Below are 19,137 nucleotides of genomic sequence, written 5' to 3' on the forward strand. Positions count from 1 at the left end.
TGCGGGGGTGAAGACTGAGGATTACAATATTCAAGGTAAGAGGAATGTGATCGCTGCCACAGTAGGTAGCCACCTTGAATGATTCAACACATGGCACTAGGTTCCCTGAAACAAGGAAGTAATCAATTACACTTAACCATCTAGCCTCTGTTTAAAAACCTCTAAGGAAGAAGAGCCCATCACCTCCTGAGGAACCCTGTTCCACTGAAGAACGATTTAATTTCGACCCATTGGTTCTGGTCCTAACTTCTGGGGCCACAGAAAACAATTCCACACCATCCTCTAGTGTAGATGACAGCCTTTCACGTACTTGGAGATGGTGATCATCTCTCTCAGCCGCCTCTCAGCCACCTCATCTCCAGCCTAAACACACCCAGCTCCTTCAACCTTTCTTCATAGGACTTGATCTCCAAACCCCTCACCAACTTTATCGCCCTCCTCTTGATCCGTTCCAGCTTGTCTATATCCTTCTTAAAATCTGGTGCCCAAAACTGAACACAATACTCCAGGCGATGTCTTACCAGAGCAGATGATGTATCCAATCCTCCAAGAGCTTACAGGGCTCTTAGTACAGGGCCTACTGTAAGCTCCAGGAGGATTGGCTACATCAGGGTATGTGGCCTAATATGCAAAGGGATTCCTGCTACAAAAAAAGCTCTGCATGAAACATTTTATAGGCTTCACCCAAACCAGTTTACTGGAAAATCCTTTCTAAAATCTAGTTAATCTTGAAACAGTGAACTGTGGATTGCACACTAGTGTGATGTGCTGTTCTCTGTCTTGCATCAGCAAATTGTATCTCAGAATTTGGCTCACACACATGAATCTGCCCAGAACACCCAAGAGTTTTGACACACACACACACACACACAACAGGTGTGAAAAACTGCACAAGCAGAACCGGCCCTTAGGTTTTAAAAGGCTGCCTCTGTAAAACAAAAAAAACCTTTTTCTGAATGTCAAGTTTCAGCCGGGGGGGGGGGGGGGGAGAATGCTTTTTGCTGACAATCTCTTGCTAAGGGGCTTTTACACAATGGAAGCGCTGACACCACTTTAATTAGGGCCTTCTAAACAGATGCTGCCACAAAGCCGTTTACAGTTGTATGACTTCATTTGTTTTGCAGAGAAGAACTTGTATGGTTTCAGCAACTAAACTTGAGTCACTTGTTTCAAATCTATTGTTCCAGGATCGGACTTTCACCTACACAAGCAAAAGAGCACTGTTGACTAGCCTGCATTCATTGCCTTCTTCCAAAAGGATTTGTTGAAAAGCAAGCGGTTGGTTTTACTGGTACTCCTTTAAAAAAAAATACATAAGAGTTCCTTGCTTGCAAAAAACACGACTCAAAAGCGCTCTCTCTGCCCTTGCTCAGCAGTCTCACCTCAGATGAATGAGGTAGCGAAGAAGCCTGTCTTCAGGACGCCTGTGAGTGTTTTCTTTGTTGACACTTCTCTTTGTTTCTCGTCTCACGGGGACAGAAAAGGTTCTTTGCCGTAGGAATGTTTGATGATTGGCCGGCATCTCTCGCAAGTCGTAGATCACCACAAACATCTTCACCACAGTCTTGTTAGGATTAAATAAGGTCTGGGGAAAGGACAAAGGGACAACTTCAGAATGAGAAAAGTACTCCAAGCGGACTGCAAAATGTACAGATGGGGGACAAACTCATTGAATGAGTGCAGTTCAGAAAACTCTACAGGAACTACGAGGTGTACCTGGTTTTGTTCATCATCCTGACTAATCTAGATATCAACAGAATGAACAGAGCCCATTACCATGAACCTGTACTACACGTAAAGCCGCCTTCTACTGAATCAGAACCTTAGTTCACTGGAGTCTGTACTGAATACTCAGGCCAGCTGTAGCTTTCCAGGATCTCAGGTCTTTTAACAGGAGATACTGGGGGTTGAACCTGGGACCTTCTGCTTGTCAAGTGGATGCTCCACCACTGAGCCACAGCCCCTCCCAACATAGCCAGCGACAGGACACTACACAGTCAACTCAAAAGCTGAATTAATTCTGCTCACTTGCTTGCCGTTAGCTCCCCATCAAGTCCCTGGGCATCAAGCAGCATAGCAAAAGGTGGGGTTTTGGGCACTACATTTTTGTGAGTACATGTTCAACGTGCAAACACTAGGCAGCTTAAAATTAAGCTGTCTCTGCAACCAACACATCAACAAATACAGATGCTAAGAAAAGATTTAAATGTTCCATGTAACTCAGTAACTTTTATATTTATTTACAGTATGGCAGAGTTACACACCGGAAGTATATAAAATATGTAAGCAGGCTGATACAACAGGTATACAGACCAATTGGGCAATCCCCCTAACTAATGGTATAATTAAGTGATGATAGACAGATCAATCTATTGTGGTTGCTCAGGCTGTGATTTGACAAAAGCAACTGGCACAAAGGAAATCCCTTTCTTTCCTCCGTTTCCTGCTGAAAACGGACCCCCACTGCTACTTTTAGTCCATGGGGGCAGCACAGGTTAACGTATTTGCCTCCCCCTTCAAACTGCATCCCCAGCAGCTGCGTTCTGTAAAGAAGAAAGTACACTACAATTTTTCATAGTCTGAAATTCATCTTTAAGAATCCCATGTGCAGACATATCAGTCTAAAATTACCTAATTTTTTACCCAATGCCAACAATTCTGCAGTATTCTCAGATCACATGTTTTGAATATTGCTCCAGGAAAATTTAGGTCAGATTGAGGAAGCATCAACAAAAGACTAATTTGCCCTGAAACACACACACAAGAACCTATACCGGTGTCAGTGTAACTACACAATTGTTAGGCCACGTTTGCCTGTCTATAGCAGTAGAAAATAACAAGATTCTAATGCCACCTTAAAAACTGACAAAATTTGTGGCAGGTAGGAGCTTATGAGGCACTGCAGAAGTGAGCACTGACTTACACAATCTCATACCCTGCCACAAATTTTGTTAGTTTTTAAGGTACCTGAAATTCACCTAATGCACTTTCTAAATATGGCTAGCACATTTCATCCAAAATCAGTGTAATGCACACAGAGAAAGACCATAAAGCACCCAGCTCCAGAGATGCCTATAGATAGGACACTCCAGAGAACAATGTCATTTCCTGCAGCACACCAAACTTCATTTTGTTCTACTGTGAGTTTTATCTACCTGAAGAACTGAGCGCTGACTCACAAAAGCTCATATAAAAATAAATGCTAGTCCTAATGTTAGACTATTCCATTATGCCATGGAATTTGTGTTTTATATATCTGAAGTGCCCTAACAACAAATACAGTTACTCATGATTGACCTACATTTCATAGGTCCCTACTTCTGAGAATAGTTCATTTCCTAAAGGAACATTTTGTATCCATGGTTAGGTGTTTGGAAAGGTACTTTCTTTATGGAGGCTAAATATGCTTCATTCTTTCTGCTGTCTCAAAACTCTTAACACTCTTTAACTGGTCTCTTCTGTTCCTCTTCAATGTTATTCATTGGTGGATCTGTATAATATGGGATGCAAAAGGAAGATACAAATGATCTTAAAGGACCCTTCACATCCGGGCCACTTGCTATTTGAGATCTTACCATCAGGCAGACGATATAGAGTGTTGAAGGCTAAGACAAATAGATTTAAGGGCAGCTTCTATCCAAGTGCTGTGGTTAGGCTAAATGCAGGGCTATGAATGGTTATTTGTTTTAGATGTAGGCTAAATGTAGGTTTATGAATGGTTATTTGTTTTAGATGTATTTAAATGGATTATGTATATTTTTTTTTCTTTAGTGTTGATGTGTTGGTATGTTTGTGGAAGAGCACCTCATTTTGTTGCTCTCATTTTCCTTTTTTGAGAGCAATGACAATCTATCTATCTATCTATCTATCTATCTATCTATCTATCTATCTATCTATCTATCTATCTATCTATCTATCTATCTATCTATCTATCTATCTATCTATCTATCTATCTATCTATCTTCACTTCTTCCTTAAATTGTGTTAACCACTGGCCATGGCTCTGTAGCCAAGGTGCAATTGCTGTTTTGTCTTTTGCACAAGGCGCTTCTTAACACAACCCACAGCACTTTTTTTTCATAGCAGTGGTGCATTGTTAGCCAACTACCTTTAGATATTGACTGACATCCACTACAAAGCAGTCCTTTTTCACTGGTGTTAGTTAAGTTATCCCAAATTCTAGTGATTTTTTGTTTTCTCCTCAATCCTCCATCTGATTAACACCATTGTTTTTACTTTTCCAGCAATATAATTCCGCCCCCCTACATTTTTACTATATTTTCAGTTTTTAAAAAACTGTGAGTTCCAAATCTTGGACATTCTCAAATATTTGATGTTTTTAAAATTTTGTGGACTATATTACCTGCAGTCCCTGTTCAGCTGAGACTAAGAAAGAAGCACCCTAAATTCTCTCTAAGTACATTGCCCAGAGCCCAGTTTCAGCTGGAAAGGGGCAATTCATTATCAAATTAATAACAACAACTTAGTCCACTGCACAAACAGGACTCCGAAGACTCCACTGGTAGAAAACACTGCAGGCCTGGTTACTACACCTGGCGCAAGGCATCATATGCATGTCACATCTGTTCTAAGGGAACTCCTAAAACAGCAAGGAAGCTTATCTAGTTCTGGGTAAAAGCTAATTCCTAGGTACACAGATTAGAGAAAGGGTTATTAAAGTAACTGAATAGTACAGGCACTTACCACTTGTATTGTTCCTGAAGGAGGTACCCGATAACCCCTTTTACCAAGGGATTCTAGAGCAATTACACCCTGAGAAGAGTGGAAGAAGGGGGAACAAGATAGTTAACATTATTACCACGCTGAATATCTCCAAAATATAGGCAAAGTACACAATCTCTCGTGTGCAGAAAGAGGTGTAATGCACTCCTTGGGAACTAGTGAACAATCTCCTGGTTTCAGTCTATGCCTTGCACAGTCCTAACAAAAGTATATTACATTTCAACAAGCAGAGAGGCAGGGAATCCATCTTCCACTTTGACTGCATGACTCTACAGAATACACAGCTAGCCTTTTGGCTAGCTCCCTTGTCAATAACCCTTATCTAATAGGTCTAAAAGTTTATACACATCATCTGTTGCGGATTATCCAGCAGCCTTTGCTGTGCATACTTGCTTAGGTACAACTGTCTTGGACAAAGGTTGATGATAAACATTGACATATATGTCTTTAGCATTTAAGAGGCTGTTTGTGTAAGAGCTGCTTCACATGTGATTTCCTACACACACATACACACACCAAACACAGAAGGACAGCCAACGTTGTGTGGCGGTTAGGGCATTAGACCAGCAGATCCAGTTTTGAACCCCCACTATGCCATGGAAGCTCACCAGGTGACCTTGGGTCAGTTGCACATTCTCAGCTCAACATATTCATTCACTCATTGATTAAAACATTTATACCCTGCCTTTCCTTGTAAGGCAGCTTACAATAAATAAGATACGTTTTCAGTTCAAATTTAAAAAAAAAAAACGGCAAACCCCAAATCTCACCTCCTCATGGTACTGCTTGCAAGGATAAAATGAAGGAGGGGAGAATGAAGTATATTACTTTGAGGGTCTTGGAAGAGAAGTGTAAAGAAAATTCACTAAATAAACAAAAAATGGCTCTGGCCACTGATGTATACTCTCCACCCATTTCAAGAAGTCACAAGGTGACTCTTTATAGTTTGAGCTCAAGAACAAACAGGACCTTCATGCAGATAAGAAAATACCCATGTAGCAGTATCATTGCTTGTGAACTTGCAGAACCATAAAACAGCTGAGATCCCACACAACATACCCTGAATTGGTAACTGGAAAAGGTCAGGCCGGTACCTCCCTGCATATTGCAGGAAAACCCGGCCATTTAAACATGAGCATACATTTCTCAATTGACAGCACTGCATATAGAATCTGCCTCTGAAATTAAGATATCTTTGACCAGGCGTGGCCAAATTGTGGCTCAGAAGCCACATGTGGCTCTTTCACACATATTGTGTGGCTTTCAAAGCTTCCACCACCTTGTTGGCCAGCCTGGAGAAGGCATTTGTCCCTTTAAATCACTTCAAGCCAAGCTAGCTGGTGGTTTGGAGAATGCATTTAAAGTTGCTTTCTTTCCATCCCCCATTTTCCTTCCTTCCTTCCTTCCTCATCTGACATTAATGTCATGGCTCTCAAACTTTTATTCTGTGTGGCTCTTACATTAAGCAAGTTTGGCCACTCCTGCCTTTGACACTTCCATACATACTGAATGATGCACTTTCAATTGACTTTCAGTGCACTTTAGCGATCATTTGCAAGTGTATTTCCCCCTTTCATGCAGTAAAATCCAGTTGCAAAGTGCACTGAAAGTAGATTGAAGCTGCATTACTCAGTGCCCCCTTCTTTCTACTCAGGATCCAAAAAGTAAGCTGTGCACAACAGTACAAAAAAAAAGAGGTGACATAAGGACTTTCCACACTATATCTACACAATAATGTCTGCCGTAGAATGTGGTGTTCAATTTTTTTTCATTTTTGTATTTTGTATGTACATGTGCACGTTTGCACCTGGATGTCATGGCAACCTCTGGTGACGGATCCCTACTGGGGGCCTGGAGGATATTCAGGGAGGAGGCTGAATAAAGCCTGCTGCTACCTCCTGCCTCTGGTATTCCAAGGAGGACTCCCATCCAAGTGCTTGCTAGGGTCAGCCCTGCTTAGCTTCTGAGAACTGACAAGATCGGGCTTGCCTGGGCTATCCAGGTCAGGGTGGTGTTCTGCAATCATTGATACAAAAACTACTTCTCCGAGTTTAAAAGTTTATTTCTTTACCTCAGTTATACCCAGGCCTTTTTTTGTAGCAGGAACTCCTTTGCATATTAAGCCACACACCCCTGATGTAGCCAATCCTCCTGGAGCTTACAGTTGGCCCTGTACTAAAAGCCCTGTAAGCTCTTGGAGGATTGGCTACATCAGGCCTAATATGCAAAGGAGTTCCTGTTACAAAAAAAGGCCTGGTTATAACTCATTTTTCTCCCCACTGAAAACCCAGAGCAACTTACATCATTCTCCTCTTCTCTGTTTTATCCTCCCAACCAATGTTCCCTCTAAGCTGCAGAGTCTTGTGAGCAAAAATTCTACCCTGTGAGCTACTGGCATTAAAGTTGTGAGCTACTGCATAAATTAGTTTGCTCTGGGGCTATTTTTCCTGAGCTAAGACAAAAAATGTGAGAGCCAGAGGTCAAAAATCTGTGAGCTAGCCCACACTAACTCAGCTTAGAGGGAACTCTGCTCCCAACCACCCTGTGAGGTAGGTGAGGTCGATGTAGGTGACTGGCCTAATGTCATCCTGCCAGGTTGCAGGACAGAGTGAGCCTTCACACCTTGAGTCTCCCACCTCCTATTCCAAATCTCAGAGCACTAGGCCACACCAGCTTTTTTCCCTTACAAGGTAACAGGATTTAGTGTGATACTCAGGGGTCTATGAGCCACTGATTTCTGTGGTTAATGACAAAGCTCCGCTTCTTACCATATAAGGAGAGGGGGCGTTGTCATCAGAAACACTGTAGAATGAAACTTCAACCGGAAGAGTCATGTGTGTTGGACAGAAGATGCCGCTTGCTCCCACTTCGGCTGTGAAACCATCTACGACACCCAGGGGATCTAAACGATAGTTCAACACAGACTCCTGAAAAAACAAGGAGAGAAACAAACAAACAACATTTTTGTTGAAAAAGCCATCTACAGGGAAGGTGGGAAAAGTCTATTAACATTACCCCTAACCCAGCTAACTACAGTTGCCATTCTGAGCATGTTTACTGGAGTCAACAAGTGCCAAAGAATTCAATGGAACTTGCTTTGAGAGAAAACATGCTCAGGATTGCAGGCTTGTGCCACAGAGCCCCAGCAGCCTTATCAGTACACCAGTCACAAAAACAAGAGAGGGTTTTTAGAATTAATGTACAATACCTCAAAGTTTCCAAGGAGGCTAAGACTTGTTACAGGTGGTGCACTGGAACTCAGAAATGGTTTCTCATGGCCATCTGGGTCATTCTCTTTGCTTATACAATGTTGTGGACTATTTAAAAATGTTGCAAGAAATCAAAAGTTACTACTTTTTTCCCCCCACTGTTAATAGGCATGCAAGTAAATTTGTATTCCAACTGTTGCAACTTTTGAACGACAGCATTTACTTAATGCAAGACTAGGATTTCCCCCCCAGGTATGTCATCAAAAGGGGAGGGGTTCATTCACAGTTAAGTTACAATTCTGACCAGTAATGCATTTTGTTTAGAGTGTGTGTGTGTGTGGGGGGGGGGGTTGTCATACATTCAGGATCATCCTCCTTTTGAGTAAATACGGTACTTGAAAGTTAAAGGAACGTACAGAACTTCCAAGGCTGCTGCCCCAATTAAGATACTCTCAGAAACACCTGGACAGACACAATTATCATTTCTGCTTTCATTAATTTGCTGTTTTGAAGTGTACATTTGCCTTACTTATGTGTAGACTAATATGTGCCCAAGCAACTTCCTGTGCAATTGTTTTGACACATGAATGGTTACATTTCATCAACATCCTACACCAGAGGCTGGTCTCCACTCCTCAATGCAAGGCTGGTACAAACACAGAGCAGAGGGTCAGTGGGGATCTGTGGGGAGATAGTTGTGAATTTCCTGCAATGTGCGGGGGGGGGGGGGGGGGTTGGGGTTGGTCTACATGACCTCTGAGATCCCTTCCAACTCTTACGTTTCTATGAAACCTGTCAGCCCCAGCACAAGACTACCTGCTTTGTCTCAGTGACCAGGCCTTAAGGACCCGGTCATCTTGCTGAATATAAATGTTTTAATTAATTGTGTTGTCATTAAGACTTCATTCAGACAAGTACTTTAAATTAGTCTCTTTTTGGTTTATTTTTTACATTATTGCATTAGAAGCATGTTACTTTATAGGAAATATTTATTAAATTACATACTATAGAACTTTGCATCATTTCAGAGGAATGCAAACAGAAAAGTTATAAGGCATGTGAACTACCTGAGTCTGACGCACTGAGCATTTGCACTTTCTCCAAACCAATCCTTCAGTATTATTATTTACATTTTCTAATGTTTGTAACTTAATTTTTAAAAAAGCTTTTTAAAAGTACCTTTTGGAGGACAGACATTTCAACTGGAACAGAGACGCGTCAAGATCGAAACAGCCAGAACGTGTTTTTCTTTCAGGAACCTTAAAATAAGAACACACATACAGCACTTAGTTTGGACAACCTGATAATCATATAATGTGTGACGTTATTTTTTAAAATGGAAGCAAGTTGGACAACAGAGCAATCTGTCCATTTACAAGCTGTGATAAATGTCCATCCTGTTTGCAAAAATGGCGCATCTATACAACTTGATGATGATCCACCCGGAGCTTCCCTCTCAACTGCCTTGTGCCATTAAGATAGATCCAGGTGGGCAGCCGTGTTGGTCTGAAGCAGTAGGACAAAGCAAGAGTCAAGCTGCACCTTTAAGACCAACAAAGTTTTATTCAGAATGTAAGTTTTCGTGTGCTCTAAGCACACTTCATCAGACTACAGCATGGAATGGCAAGCAGTCCTAAATAAACTGCCCCATTTTCTCTACATTTAGGACTGCTTGCCATTCCATGCTATAGTCTGATGGAGTGTGCTTAGAGCACATGAAAGCTTACGTTCTAAATAAAACTTTGTTGGTCTTAAAGGAGCAACTTGATTCTTGTTTTGTTCTTGTGCCATTAAGGTTTTTAAATGGTTTCAGTCATTGATGGGCTTCCAAAAGCAAGATGAAGCAATAGATTCATTGGCTTTATATTTTAACCAAGTCATCCAGCACAACAGAAAATTATTTCTGCATGTATGCTGGAGTCTTTCGCTGACTCTAATATGGAACTGTACACAAAAGAGCAGTGTGTACATCCAAGCACAGAGATGTCCCTGTCTCTGCTTACTGGATGTATTATCTTGCTTTTACTGCATTGTTCTCTACTTTTGTAATTCTGTTTTTGCACTGCAAACAATGCAGTGGGAGTAGCATAAATAAAATCAGAAAAAAGGCAACAAAAGGGATGTATGAGACACATCATGGAATATGTCTAATGCTCTTATTTTGTTTTCCTTTTCTTTCTTTTTTTTGGGGGGGGGGGTGATCCTAGCCTCACTTCATTATTTGTCAGATACCTCATGCTGTTGGGCTGCATGGTCTTACACTGCGTGATCTGCCCTGAATCTCCATGAGAAAGACAGGCTAGAAACGAAGGCAAGAAAAAGCAGTTAATCCAAACATGTGCTCCCCCCCCGCCAGCTCTGACAAATGTGCTCCCCCCCCCCCAGCTTGCAGGTAAGTAATGCAGTGATCCGTGTGCTGTTCATCTTTTATGGATGCAACCCTACTAATGCAAAAGAGGTGGGTGGGGGAAATCCTTCACGTGCACAGAGGAAGGATATGTGCACAATGCTCCCTACTTAGTGAGCGTGCTCTTGAACTAGCTATCAGGGTGCTGTCACCTCTAACAGCACCAAATCACTTTCAGGTGGAGAAGAGTAAGGAAAAAGAAATCAAAGCATGCCCTTCCTTCCCATTTCCTTTTGTCATCCAACATGTGATCATGACAACCTGAGCTGATGGCACCAACAGCTTGTTTTGTGAAGAGAGCCTTGTACACAACTCACTGTTGCATACAAGGATAGAAAGATCAGGCCAAGGGTTTGCCAAGAAATGGATAAGAATCAGTGTTCCCTCTAATCTAAGTTAGTATGAGCTAGCTCACAATATTTTTTAGCCTCCGGATCTCACCTTTTTGCCTAAGCTCATGAAAAATGGCCCCATAGCAAACTAACTTATGAAGTAGCTCACAGCATTAATGCCCGTAGATCACAAAGAAGAATTTTTGCTCACAAGACTCCACAGCATAGAGGGAGCATTGGTGAGAATGCTGGCTCTCGCGAGGTAGAAGAGATTTTAGGGTTTTGTCCTTCCCCTCCCACCCCAGACTAAAACTGGAAAGATTTTGAAAAGTGATTTCAGAAACCACGTAGTCCCCATGTTATAAAAGAGAGACTGCTATGCTGCTGTCAAGTGGATTTTAGGGAAGGGTTTACAGGCCTCGCCAAGGCTCAGAAGACAGCAGACAGGGCTGTTCATGAAAGATAACTTCCTGCTCAGAGTTGATGCACTTTTTAAAGGATGCAGTTTTGGCCATGGATGAAGGGGAGAAGAGGGGTGGAAGCCCCAGGGGAATTTCCAGAGAATTTCCCCTGTAATGCTGAACCCACTACATTGAGGAAAACAGCTCTACAAAGAATCTTTGATGACAAAGTTCCTGGAGGTGCCTTCTGGGCAGCGGGCAAAAAGGAGTTGAGCTGGAGAGATACAACTCGCCCTCCAGCATGCATGCTGTTCTGAGTTCTGCACCTTTTTTGGAGCATGAGACGTTTCTGAGATCGTGGTCCATGCAGCCCAGAACCCCATCAGCGAGTGCAGAGACCTGAAGAGCGTGCAGTACAGTACCTAACTCTCTCCCGCCCTGGTGGTAGGGGTTAAGAGCAATATATTGGAGCTTACAGGGCTCGAAAGTAGAGGCAAGCCAGTTCGTGGATGGAAAGCCTTGGTGGAAGTCCCGTCCAGATGGTGAAAATTATTTCTCCGCCAAACGTGTTTAAGTGGTATTGTTCTCTGTCCACAGAAAAAGGAGAAAAAACAGGCTAGGTATATCAGGAATGAACAGAGATAAAATACAGCACTGCTAGCCACCTGCAAGAGTGATTTTTGCTATATAACTTCTTACCTTCTAGTGTATGCAATTTCTACAGTTCATGTAATAGTTTGGATTCAAACCCAGGTTCTCCATCTGTTTAGGCTACTTGTTGAGACAATCGCAAATACATTGCAGAATCTAAGGGACTTTAACATTTGTGAGGGATTTTTTTAACAATGTATTATAATCCTTGCTTTAGAACTTGGGAAGCTTTCCACATAGCTCCAAAGCGCTGAACTAAAAGAAATGGGAAGCATCCCTTGCAGAAGTGCCTTCGGTGGCTCATTTTAAGATTACAGCCTGTTTCAAAGCTGAATTGTCAGATTATAGTTTTCAAAGATCCCAGAAGCTCATTGCCGCTGATTCACGTTTGCACTTGCATTACTCATCAACAGGCACTGTTCATTTATTTTTTTTAAAAAAACCCACACTATGACACACAGGACCTAGGGTTGCCAAATCAAAGTTAAGGGGCATCATGGAGCTGAAAAGCTTTCCTTCGAGAACTATCCTTTCTGATTTATAGCCTTGTGATGTTTTGGAATAATTGCCAATCCTTTAGATAAAGCCATATAGAGCATTCTGTGCTTATTAGCAAACACCATGAGGAAAAGAACCTACCAGTATGAACCAAAACATAATGTAATAGGGTTACCAGATGTCTTTTTAGAGGACATGTCCTCTTTTGGGGTTGAGAGGTTAGGAACATTCCTACCAATGATCATAGCTTAAAATGAGATTTGGCATAGCAGTCACTGGTTTGAAATAGTCAAGAAATACGTCCTCTTTTTTTGCTTTTAAGAGCAGCCATGTTGGATCAGGTGAACCAGGATAAGAACGTAAGAGAAGCCTTGTTGAATCGGGCCAATGGCTCATCCAGTCCAACACTCTGTGTCACACAGTGGCCAAAACCCAGGTGCCATCAGAGGCCAACTGAAAACAGCTGGGGCCTGAAACAGGAAAGACAGCTATCAAACACCAAGCCACCCTATTTGCATCCAGCTCTAGCTCAAGGAAGAGCCCCGTGGCACAGAGTGTTAAAGCTGCAGTACTCAGTCCTGAGCTCTGCTCACAACCTGAGTTCGATCCCCGGTGGAAGCTGGGTTTTCAGGTAGCCGGCTGGAGGCTGACTCAGTCTTCCATCCTTCCAAGGTTGGTAAAATAAGTACTCAGCTTGCTGGGGGGAAAGTGTAGATGACTGGGGAAGGCAATGGCAAACCACCCTGTAAAAAGTCTGCCGGGAAAATATTATGAAAGCAATGTCACCCCAGAGTCGGGAATGACTGGTGCTTGCACAGAGGACCTTTCCTTTCCTAGCTCAGAATTCCTCCCCCTCCCATGCGTACACACACACACACAAACTCACTCACTTGCTTCCCCAGCTAGTCATTACCATGCTGAAGCAGCTGTTAATTACTTTAGGGAAAGATGGGGTAGACATTGAATAAGTCTAAGTTAAAACATCACTCACCAGTACATCTCCATTTTTCTTTTGTTCACCAGGAGCTGAGCCATCATCTATGGGTTTCTTCTGCAAACGCTTTTGGGTTGCATAGTCCGTCGGGTCTTCGTTCTCATCATGCGTGGTTTTCACTTTATCTTGCTTGTTTTTGCACTGGAAACTTTCGTGGTCTTTATGCAAATAGTTTTCAATACTAGTGAGCTGGGAGTTCAGTTCGCAAATATTTGGTTGTTTAGAGTCTTGGCTTAAGCGCTTCGGCTCACTTTTGTGCAAACTGTCAGGTGCCTGTGTTACAGTCACTTTAATATTTTCAAGTATTCTAGACCGATCCGACATTGGATTGTTTAAACAGTCTGTGTTGCCATTTTCGCTAGCAATTGTTCTGTCCTTAAGTTTATCTGTGCAAATCAGTTCACTGCCACAACTGGAAGAGGAACACTGCTTGGCAATACTTTTGTATACCACTCGAGGTTTACGGGGAGAACCGGAAAGTACCGCTTCCAATTTATCTGCCAATTCTGCTCTATTATCTTCTTTCTTACAAGACTGGATCGTAACAGTCATTGGAAGCGTGTTTCTACCGGAAGGAGATGGCTGAAATGTATTTTGGACTACATCGCTATGTTCTGCAAGAAGCAATTTTCTTCTTGCTTGGGGTTTTGGAGATGCCTTTGATTCAGCGTCGTATCTACAAGAACTCGGAGGGGTTGCTGGTGTTCTGCCTTTTGCTTTTAGGTTGTCTTCAAGCAAACTCAGCCTTGAAGCAGAGAAGGAATCCGACAAAGTCTCCCTTCCTTTCTTCGGCGGGCTGTTCTCCACACAGGAACTATGAAAACCCTTTGGATTAACTGAACTGATTTCATGTATGTTGAACACAGGATGGGAAGGTGGAGGATCACAGTGAATCAGGTGTTGAGCAATCCTAGCGATAACCTCCTGCCGCTCCTGAAGTAAAGAACTTATCAGTGGGTTAGCTTCCTCTATAGTTTGGCGGGAGCGCTGGGTCACTGGACTCTGGGAGTTGGAGAATGGTAATTCTGGTATTATTCGGGGTTTTCCTATATTGCTGTTTTCTGATGAAGCTAGTTCTAAGTTAGCCGTAGATCCAGAGGACAGTTCCTTTCCTCTTCTCAGCAGACTTTCACCTTCGTGCACAGTTCGAGTGGCTTTCGAGTTAACCATGCCTGTTTCATTCCCATTGAATGGCCGCCCCATAATAGGCGACGTTGCTGGATCACAGTGAATCAAATGCTGGGCGATCCTTGCTATAACCTCATGCCGCTCTTGGAGTAAAGAGCCTATCAGTGGAATAGAATCTCCTAATGAATGGCGGGAAGAGTAGCCATTAGGGGAGTCGGCCGAAGGCTTTAACGCTCTCTCTGAGGTTTCCTGTGATAGTTTCTTACTCTCAACAGTAGCTGTATAGCACTGGAGCTTAGACTCTGCCTTGAAGTCTGATCCAAGCCCAGTCGGTGGGAAAAATTTCAGGGTTCTGACAGCTGTTCCAGGCTCAGGACTTTTTTTGGCACTGAGCACACCTTCGGTCCACAGCAGTTTGCTGCACAGGTGCTGCGAGGCAGGTGTGTTACATCGCTCGGCCTTGAAGGAATTACAGTGCTGATGTCCTCCACACTCTCCTACCCTCTTTTCATAAAAGCCAAGGTTGGTGTGAATACTGCAGGTCAGGACTGGATAGTTAGATTGTCTCGGCAAGGACTGGACACTGACTTTCAAGGCCACGTTGTGAGAAACATTAGGAACGGGGAAAAAATGCTCAGTTGGTGTCTGGGAAAAAGTCCACTGCAGGTCTACATGTGCTGCGCTTACTCTGAAATGGTAAACAGAAAGGTAGATTTGGTATTTTGAGGCAGTACTGCCTCTTCATGCGCAGGTACAACAGCTATCTGCTCTCAGAAGGAAAAGACTGCTAGGAACAAACAAGCATCCTTCATAGAACAATGTTTGCGAAGCACAAATGAAGAGCAGTTTGGGTTTCAGACATACCTGTAGAGAATATTGCGTGGCACTGCGCCATGTGAAACGCTCAGCCAAGCACTCAACTGAGAAAAGAACACAAAAGAGCGGACAGCCAGTAAGAGGGTCTTCTCTTCAATAAATCGGTCGCCACTTCTAAAAATATATCCAAAGAGAGAGACAGAGACAGAGAAAAATACCAGTGAGACCTGTTACACAGAACAACAGAAGAGTATTTCGGCATTGATGGATTGTGAAAGTATTGGAGGGGAAGGCTTTTTTATTATTTTGCAAGATTTCCTTTCCCATTCTAAGAAATTTTAAAATGGACTACAGGAAAATGTGATTCAGTGTGCACAGTTTAAAAACATGCAAAGTTTACCAAAACAGGTTATCAAAACAAATAGTATTAACTAGCAAAACTCAATTTTGCTAATATTTAACATGCCAACAAAATATTAGGATTTCAGTCAATTATACTGATATATAGTTAAGCACACACCATTAAGAATGCCACCTAGAACAGAAAGTTTAGCAACTTTTCTGCTTGTGGATTCACTCACTTTATCTGCTTCAAGCAATTGTAAACCATTAATGTGCTTATCTAGACAATATTTTGCCCAGGCAATGTGCAAAAGTTGCAGGAAAATACCTCATTTAAAATACTGCATTTTCATTTCATAAATACAAAAATGGAATCATATAAAACTAGTATAAAGATGAATATGGAACCAAATACACATCAGATGACAATTCTCAAATTACACATTAATCTTAGGAAATTTAGGCCCACCCACATATACAAACTTACTGTCGTGGAACTGGCTCCAAAATCCATCTCTCTAGTAACAAGGCATCTTGCTTGACTGCAGGATCATTTAAATCATTCCCTTCTGTGGCTGGCCCTTCATCACTATAGCAACAGTCTGGAAGTAGCATCACTTCTACCATGATAGGTACATTATTTTTCCACAGCAATGTGACTTCAGACCTAGTGCGTCGAGCTTGACGACACTTAGAACAAACAAATTGGAAAAACACATTAAATTTAAATTTTGATTGCCAACAACATAAAGGGACCTGGCCACAATCATATACAGGTGCAATGTTTAGAAAAATCCTGAAAGAGCTGTGTGGTACCATAAAGTTTACTGTGTCATAAGCTTTTAAGACCCAGAGTTTGCTTCATCAGATACACAAAGTATATTTGTAGGAAGATATACCTCTCTCTTTCACTTGAATGCCAAACAGCAGAAAGGGGAGGGCAGGTTACTGCAAAGAGAGACCAGAAGAGCCAGTTTCCCAAGACATTACGTTGCATGGCTCAGCAGAGATGAAAGCAAGATCCAGTCAAGAGTAAAGGATCCACAAACCCAGGCCTCAGATTCAGCAGGAGCTCAGCTCCTGAACCTTTCTGAGGGTTCCCCTCCTCCTCCCTACCTAACTTGTCATTGAATAGTAGGTGCAGCTGCATATTTATAGCCCTCATTAACCCCTGGAGAAGCCCATGCCACCCTTTCTCCACTTCTTATATGATTTTGGACAGCAGGTGGCTTGCTGGCCTTCTGACTGAGGGGGGTGGCTGCCCAGGGAGCCTCAGGCGAGCAAGGCCTGCTTGGGCTGGCTGGATCTCTAGCCAGTCCAAGCAGGCCTCGCTCACCTCTCATTTCTTTGGGCTGCTTTGGGCTGAGGGGGGGGGGGCAGCATATGCTAATGAGTTATGCTAATGAGCTCAATCACCTATTTTCTACAAAACAACCCCTGCATGAACCATTCTTGAGAACTACTGATGAATTAGGATGAACCCGGAACGATGTAAACAGATCCAAAAAAATTAACAATTGCTTTCTGAAGTGAGCTCATCCCCTGCAGTCTGATAACATCAAATTAGAATGAATTCCAACGATAGATTGAGATGGATAGTAGTGTTAGCCTGTCTGCAGCAGTAAAAAAGAGCAAGAGAGTCCAGTAGCACCTGAAAGACTAACAAATACGTGGCAGCGTATGAGCTTCTGTGAGTCACTGCTCACTTCTTCAGGTACAGCTGGAATGTGAGTCCATCTGTCCTTATAATTGGAAAGTAGAGTGATTTCAGACACTGAATGACCACAGCAGGTGAATAATGGTAGGTGTGACTGGATTAGGTGTGATATGTGGAGGGGTAAGTGAGGCATGCAGAAAGCAGCGCTGGTAATGAGACAGAAAACCTAGGTCTCGATTCAGTCCATGTGGATGCATTCTCTTGTGCCTCATTATCAGTTGCAATTCAGCACTCTCCAACTTATCAGCCTCCCTTTGAAACTCTTCCACTGAAGTATTGTGGCCTTTAATTCTATTACTGAATGTCCAAAAGAAGAATTGCAAATTTATACCCCGCCCTTCCCTCTGAATTAGAGACTCAGAGCGGCTTACAATCCTCTTTATCTTCTCCCCCCACAACAGACACCCTGTGAAGTGGGTGGGGCTGAGAGGGCTCTCACAGCAGCTGCCTTTTCAAGGACAACCTCTGCGATAGCTATGGCTAACCCAAGGCCATTCCAGCAGATGCAAGTGGAGGAGTGGGGAATCAAACCCGGCTCTCCCAGATAAGAATCTACACTCTTAACCACTACACCAAACTGGCTCTCAGAAGGGTTGACATTCTCACCTACTAGTTTCTAAACATTTCAAACTTCTGATTCTATTTCCATTTACTTGCACTGGGACTGTCCAGGAAGAGGGACTGTCCAGGAAGAGGAACTATTACAGGTTTATGTCACCTGTACTGTACTTTGCTAATTCATTCACTGGGAGCTCTGAGTGGATTATTTACTCTTGCAACAACTGGGTCTTGTTTTCCTCTGCAATTTAATGAACACACCTATGTCCACAGGGAACTATACCTTCTAGCACATCTTTTTCTTGAAATGCAAATACTGAAAACATTTTGGAAGGGCCCAATACCTCCTTCACATGTTTGCCATTTAATTTATTGGATGAATCAGTTTATAAAGCAGGGTCAACAACAACAGAGAACACTAGTTGTCATACCTGGGCCAGTTTGTCACTGCATTCATGCTTGGCTGTTACTGGCTGACCCGACTGGGCTGGAGGACAGTGGAAGCCTTCGGTTCGACCCTTGACAGAATATTCTGGTGTTCTACCTTCAGTAATCAGCAAGGCCAAGTTGACAAGGAACTCTTCCGCTTCATACTCGAAGTATTCATCTAACGTGTCTAACAAAGAGACCAAAGGCCCCAGTTATATATGAGCACCAATATAAACAGTAATCACATGCATTCATGTTACTTTGGCAAAATTAAATTGGGTTGCCAGCCTCCAGGTGGGGACTGGGGATCTCCTGGAATTACAACTGGTCTCCAGAAGACAGAGATCAGTTCCCCAGGAGAAAACGGCCACTTTGGAAGGTTGATTCTAAGGCATTATATCAAGGTGACATCCTTCTCCTCGCTAAGCTCCACCCTCTTGAATGTTCCCCCACCCCCGAATCTCCAGGAATTTCCCAACCCAGAGCTGGCAACCCTAGTTCCATTTCTTTATTCCTTTCAAAAAACAGCAGACAACTTGCACCTTCAGATTGCTATGCCACACATTTTGCCATTTTTATGTTACAGAAAAAATCAGAAATTATTCTCAAAAGTGAATTCTGGTTCCAGTCTCTAGTTAAAGGTCAAGTTATTTTATGTAACAGTAAAGCTTCTGTCTAGACAGCTTTGACTTCCAGCACTGAGATCCTAATATCAAAAGTTCAAACAGGTTGCATCCACAAAGAGTTGCCCACAACAAGTGATGCTCTGTATTCTTGGTGCTTGGGGGGCGGGTCACAGTGGGAGGGCTTCTGGTGTCCTGGCCCCACTGATGGACCTCCTGAAGGTGCTTGGGGTTTTTGGCCACTGTGTGACACAGAGTGTTGGACTGGATGGGCAATTGGCCTGATCCA

At 42.8% G+C, this 19,137-nt stretch overlaps 1 protein-coding gene across 2 annotated transcripts in view; it reads right to left on the reverse strand.

Moving 5' to 3' along the window:
* ATOSA (atos homolog A) overlaps nucleotides 1–19,137 on the reverse strand; it is a 58,325-nt gene that overhangs the window by 4,397 nt on the left and 34,791 nt on the right. For both annotated transcript variants that reach the window (XM_060259731.1, XM_060259730.1), the window contains exons 2-11: nucleotides 18,228–18,412; nucleotides 16,009–16,211; nucleotides 15,228–15,353; nucleotides 13,233–15,051; nucleotides 11,569–11,679; nucleotides 9,132–9,211; nucleotides 7,952–8,060; nucleotides 7,512–7,670; nucleotides 4,705–4,773; nucleotides 1,383–1,585 (exon numbers count right to left, since the gene is read on the reverse strand). In XM_060259731.1, coding sequence (XP_060115714.1) covers nucleotides 1,383–1,585; nucleotides 4,705–4,773; nucleotides 7,512–7,670; nucleotides 7,952–8,060; nucleotides 9,132–9,211; nucleotides 11,569–11,679; nucleotides 13,233–15,051; nucleotides 15,228–15,353; nucleotides 16,009–16,211; nucleotides 18,228–18,412 — 3,064 coding nt within the window. The remainder of the gene's footprint in view (nucleotides 1–1,382; nucleotides 1,586–4,704; nucleotides 4,774–7,511; nucleotides 7,671–7,951; nucleotides 8,061–9,131; nucleotides 9,212–11,568; nucleotides 11,680–13,232; nucleotides 15,052–15,227; nucleotides 15,354–16,008; nucleotides 16,212–18,227; nucleotides 18,413–19,137) is intronic.

The sequence above is a fragment of the Heteronotia binoei genome, chromosome 19, assembly GCF_032191835.1.
Source record: "Heteronotia binoei isolate CCM8104 ecotype False Entrance Well chromosome 19, APGP_CSIRO_Hbin_v1, whole genome shotgun sequence".
NCBI lineage: Eukaryota > Metazoa > Chordata > Lepidosauria > Squamata > Gekkonidae > Heteronotia > Heteronotia binoei.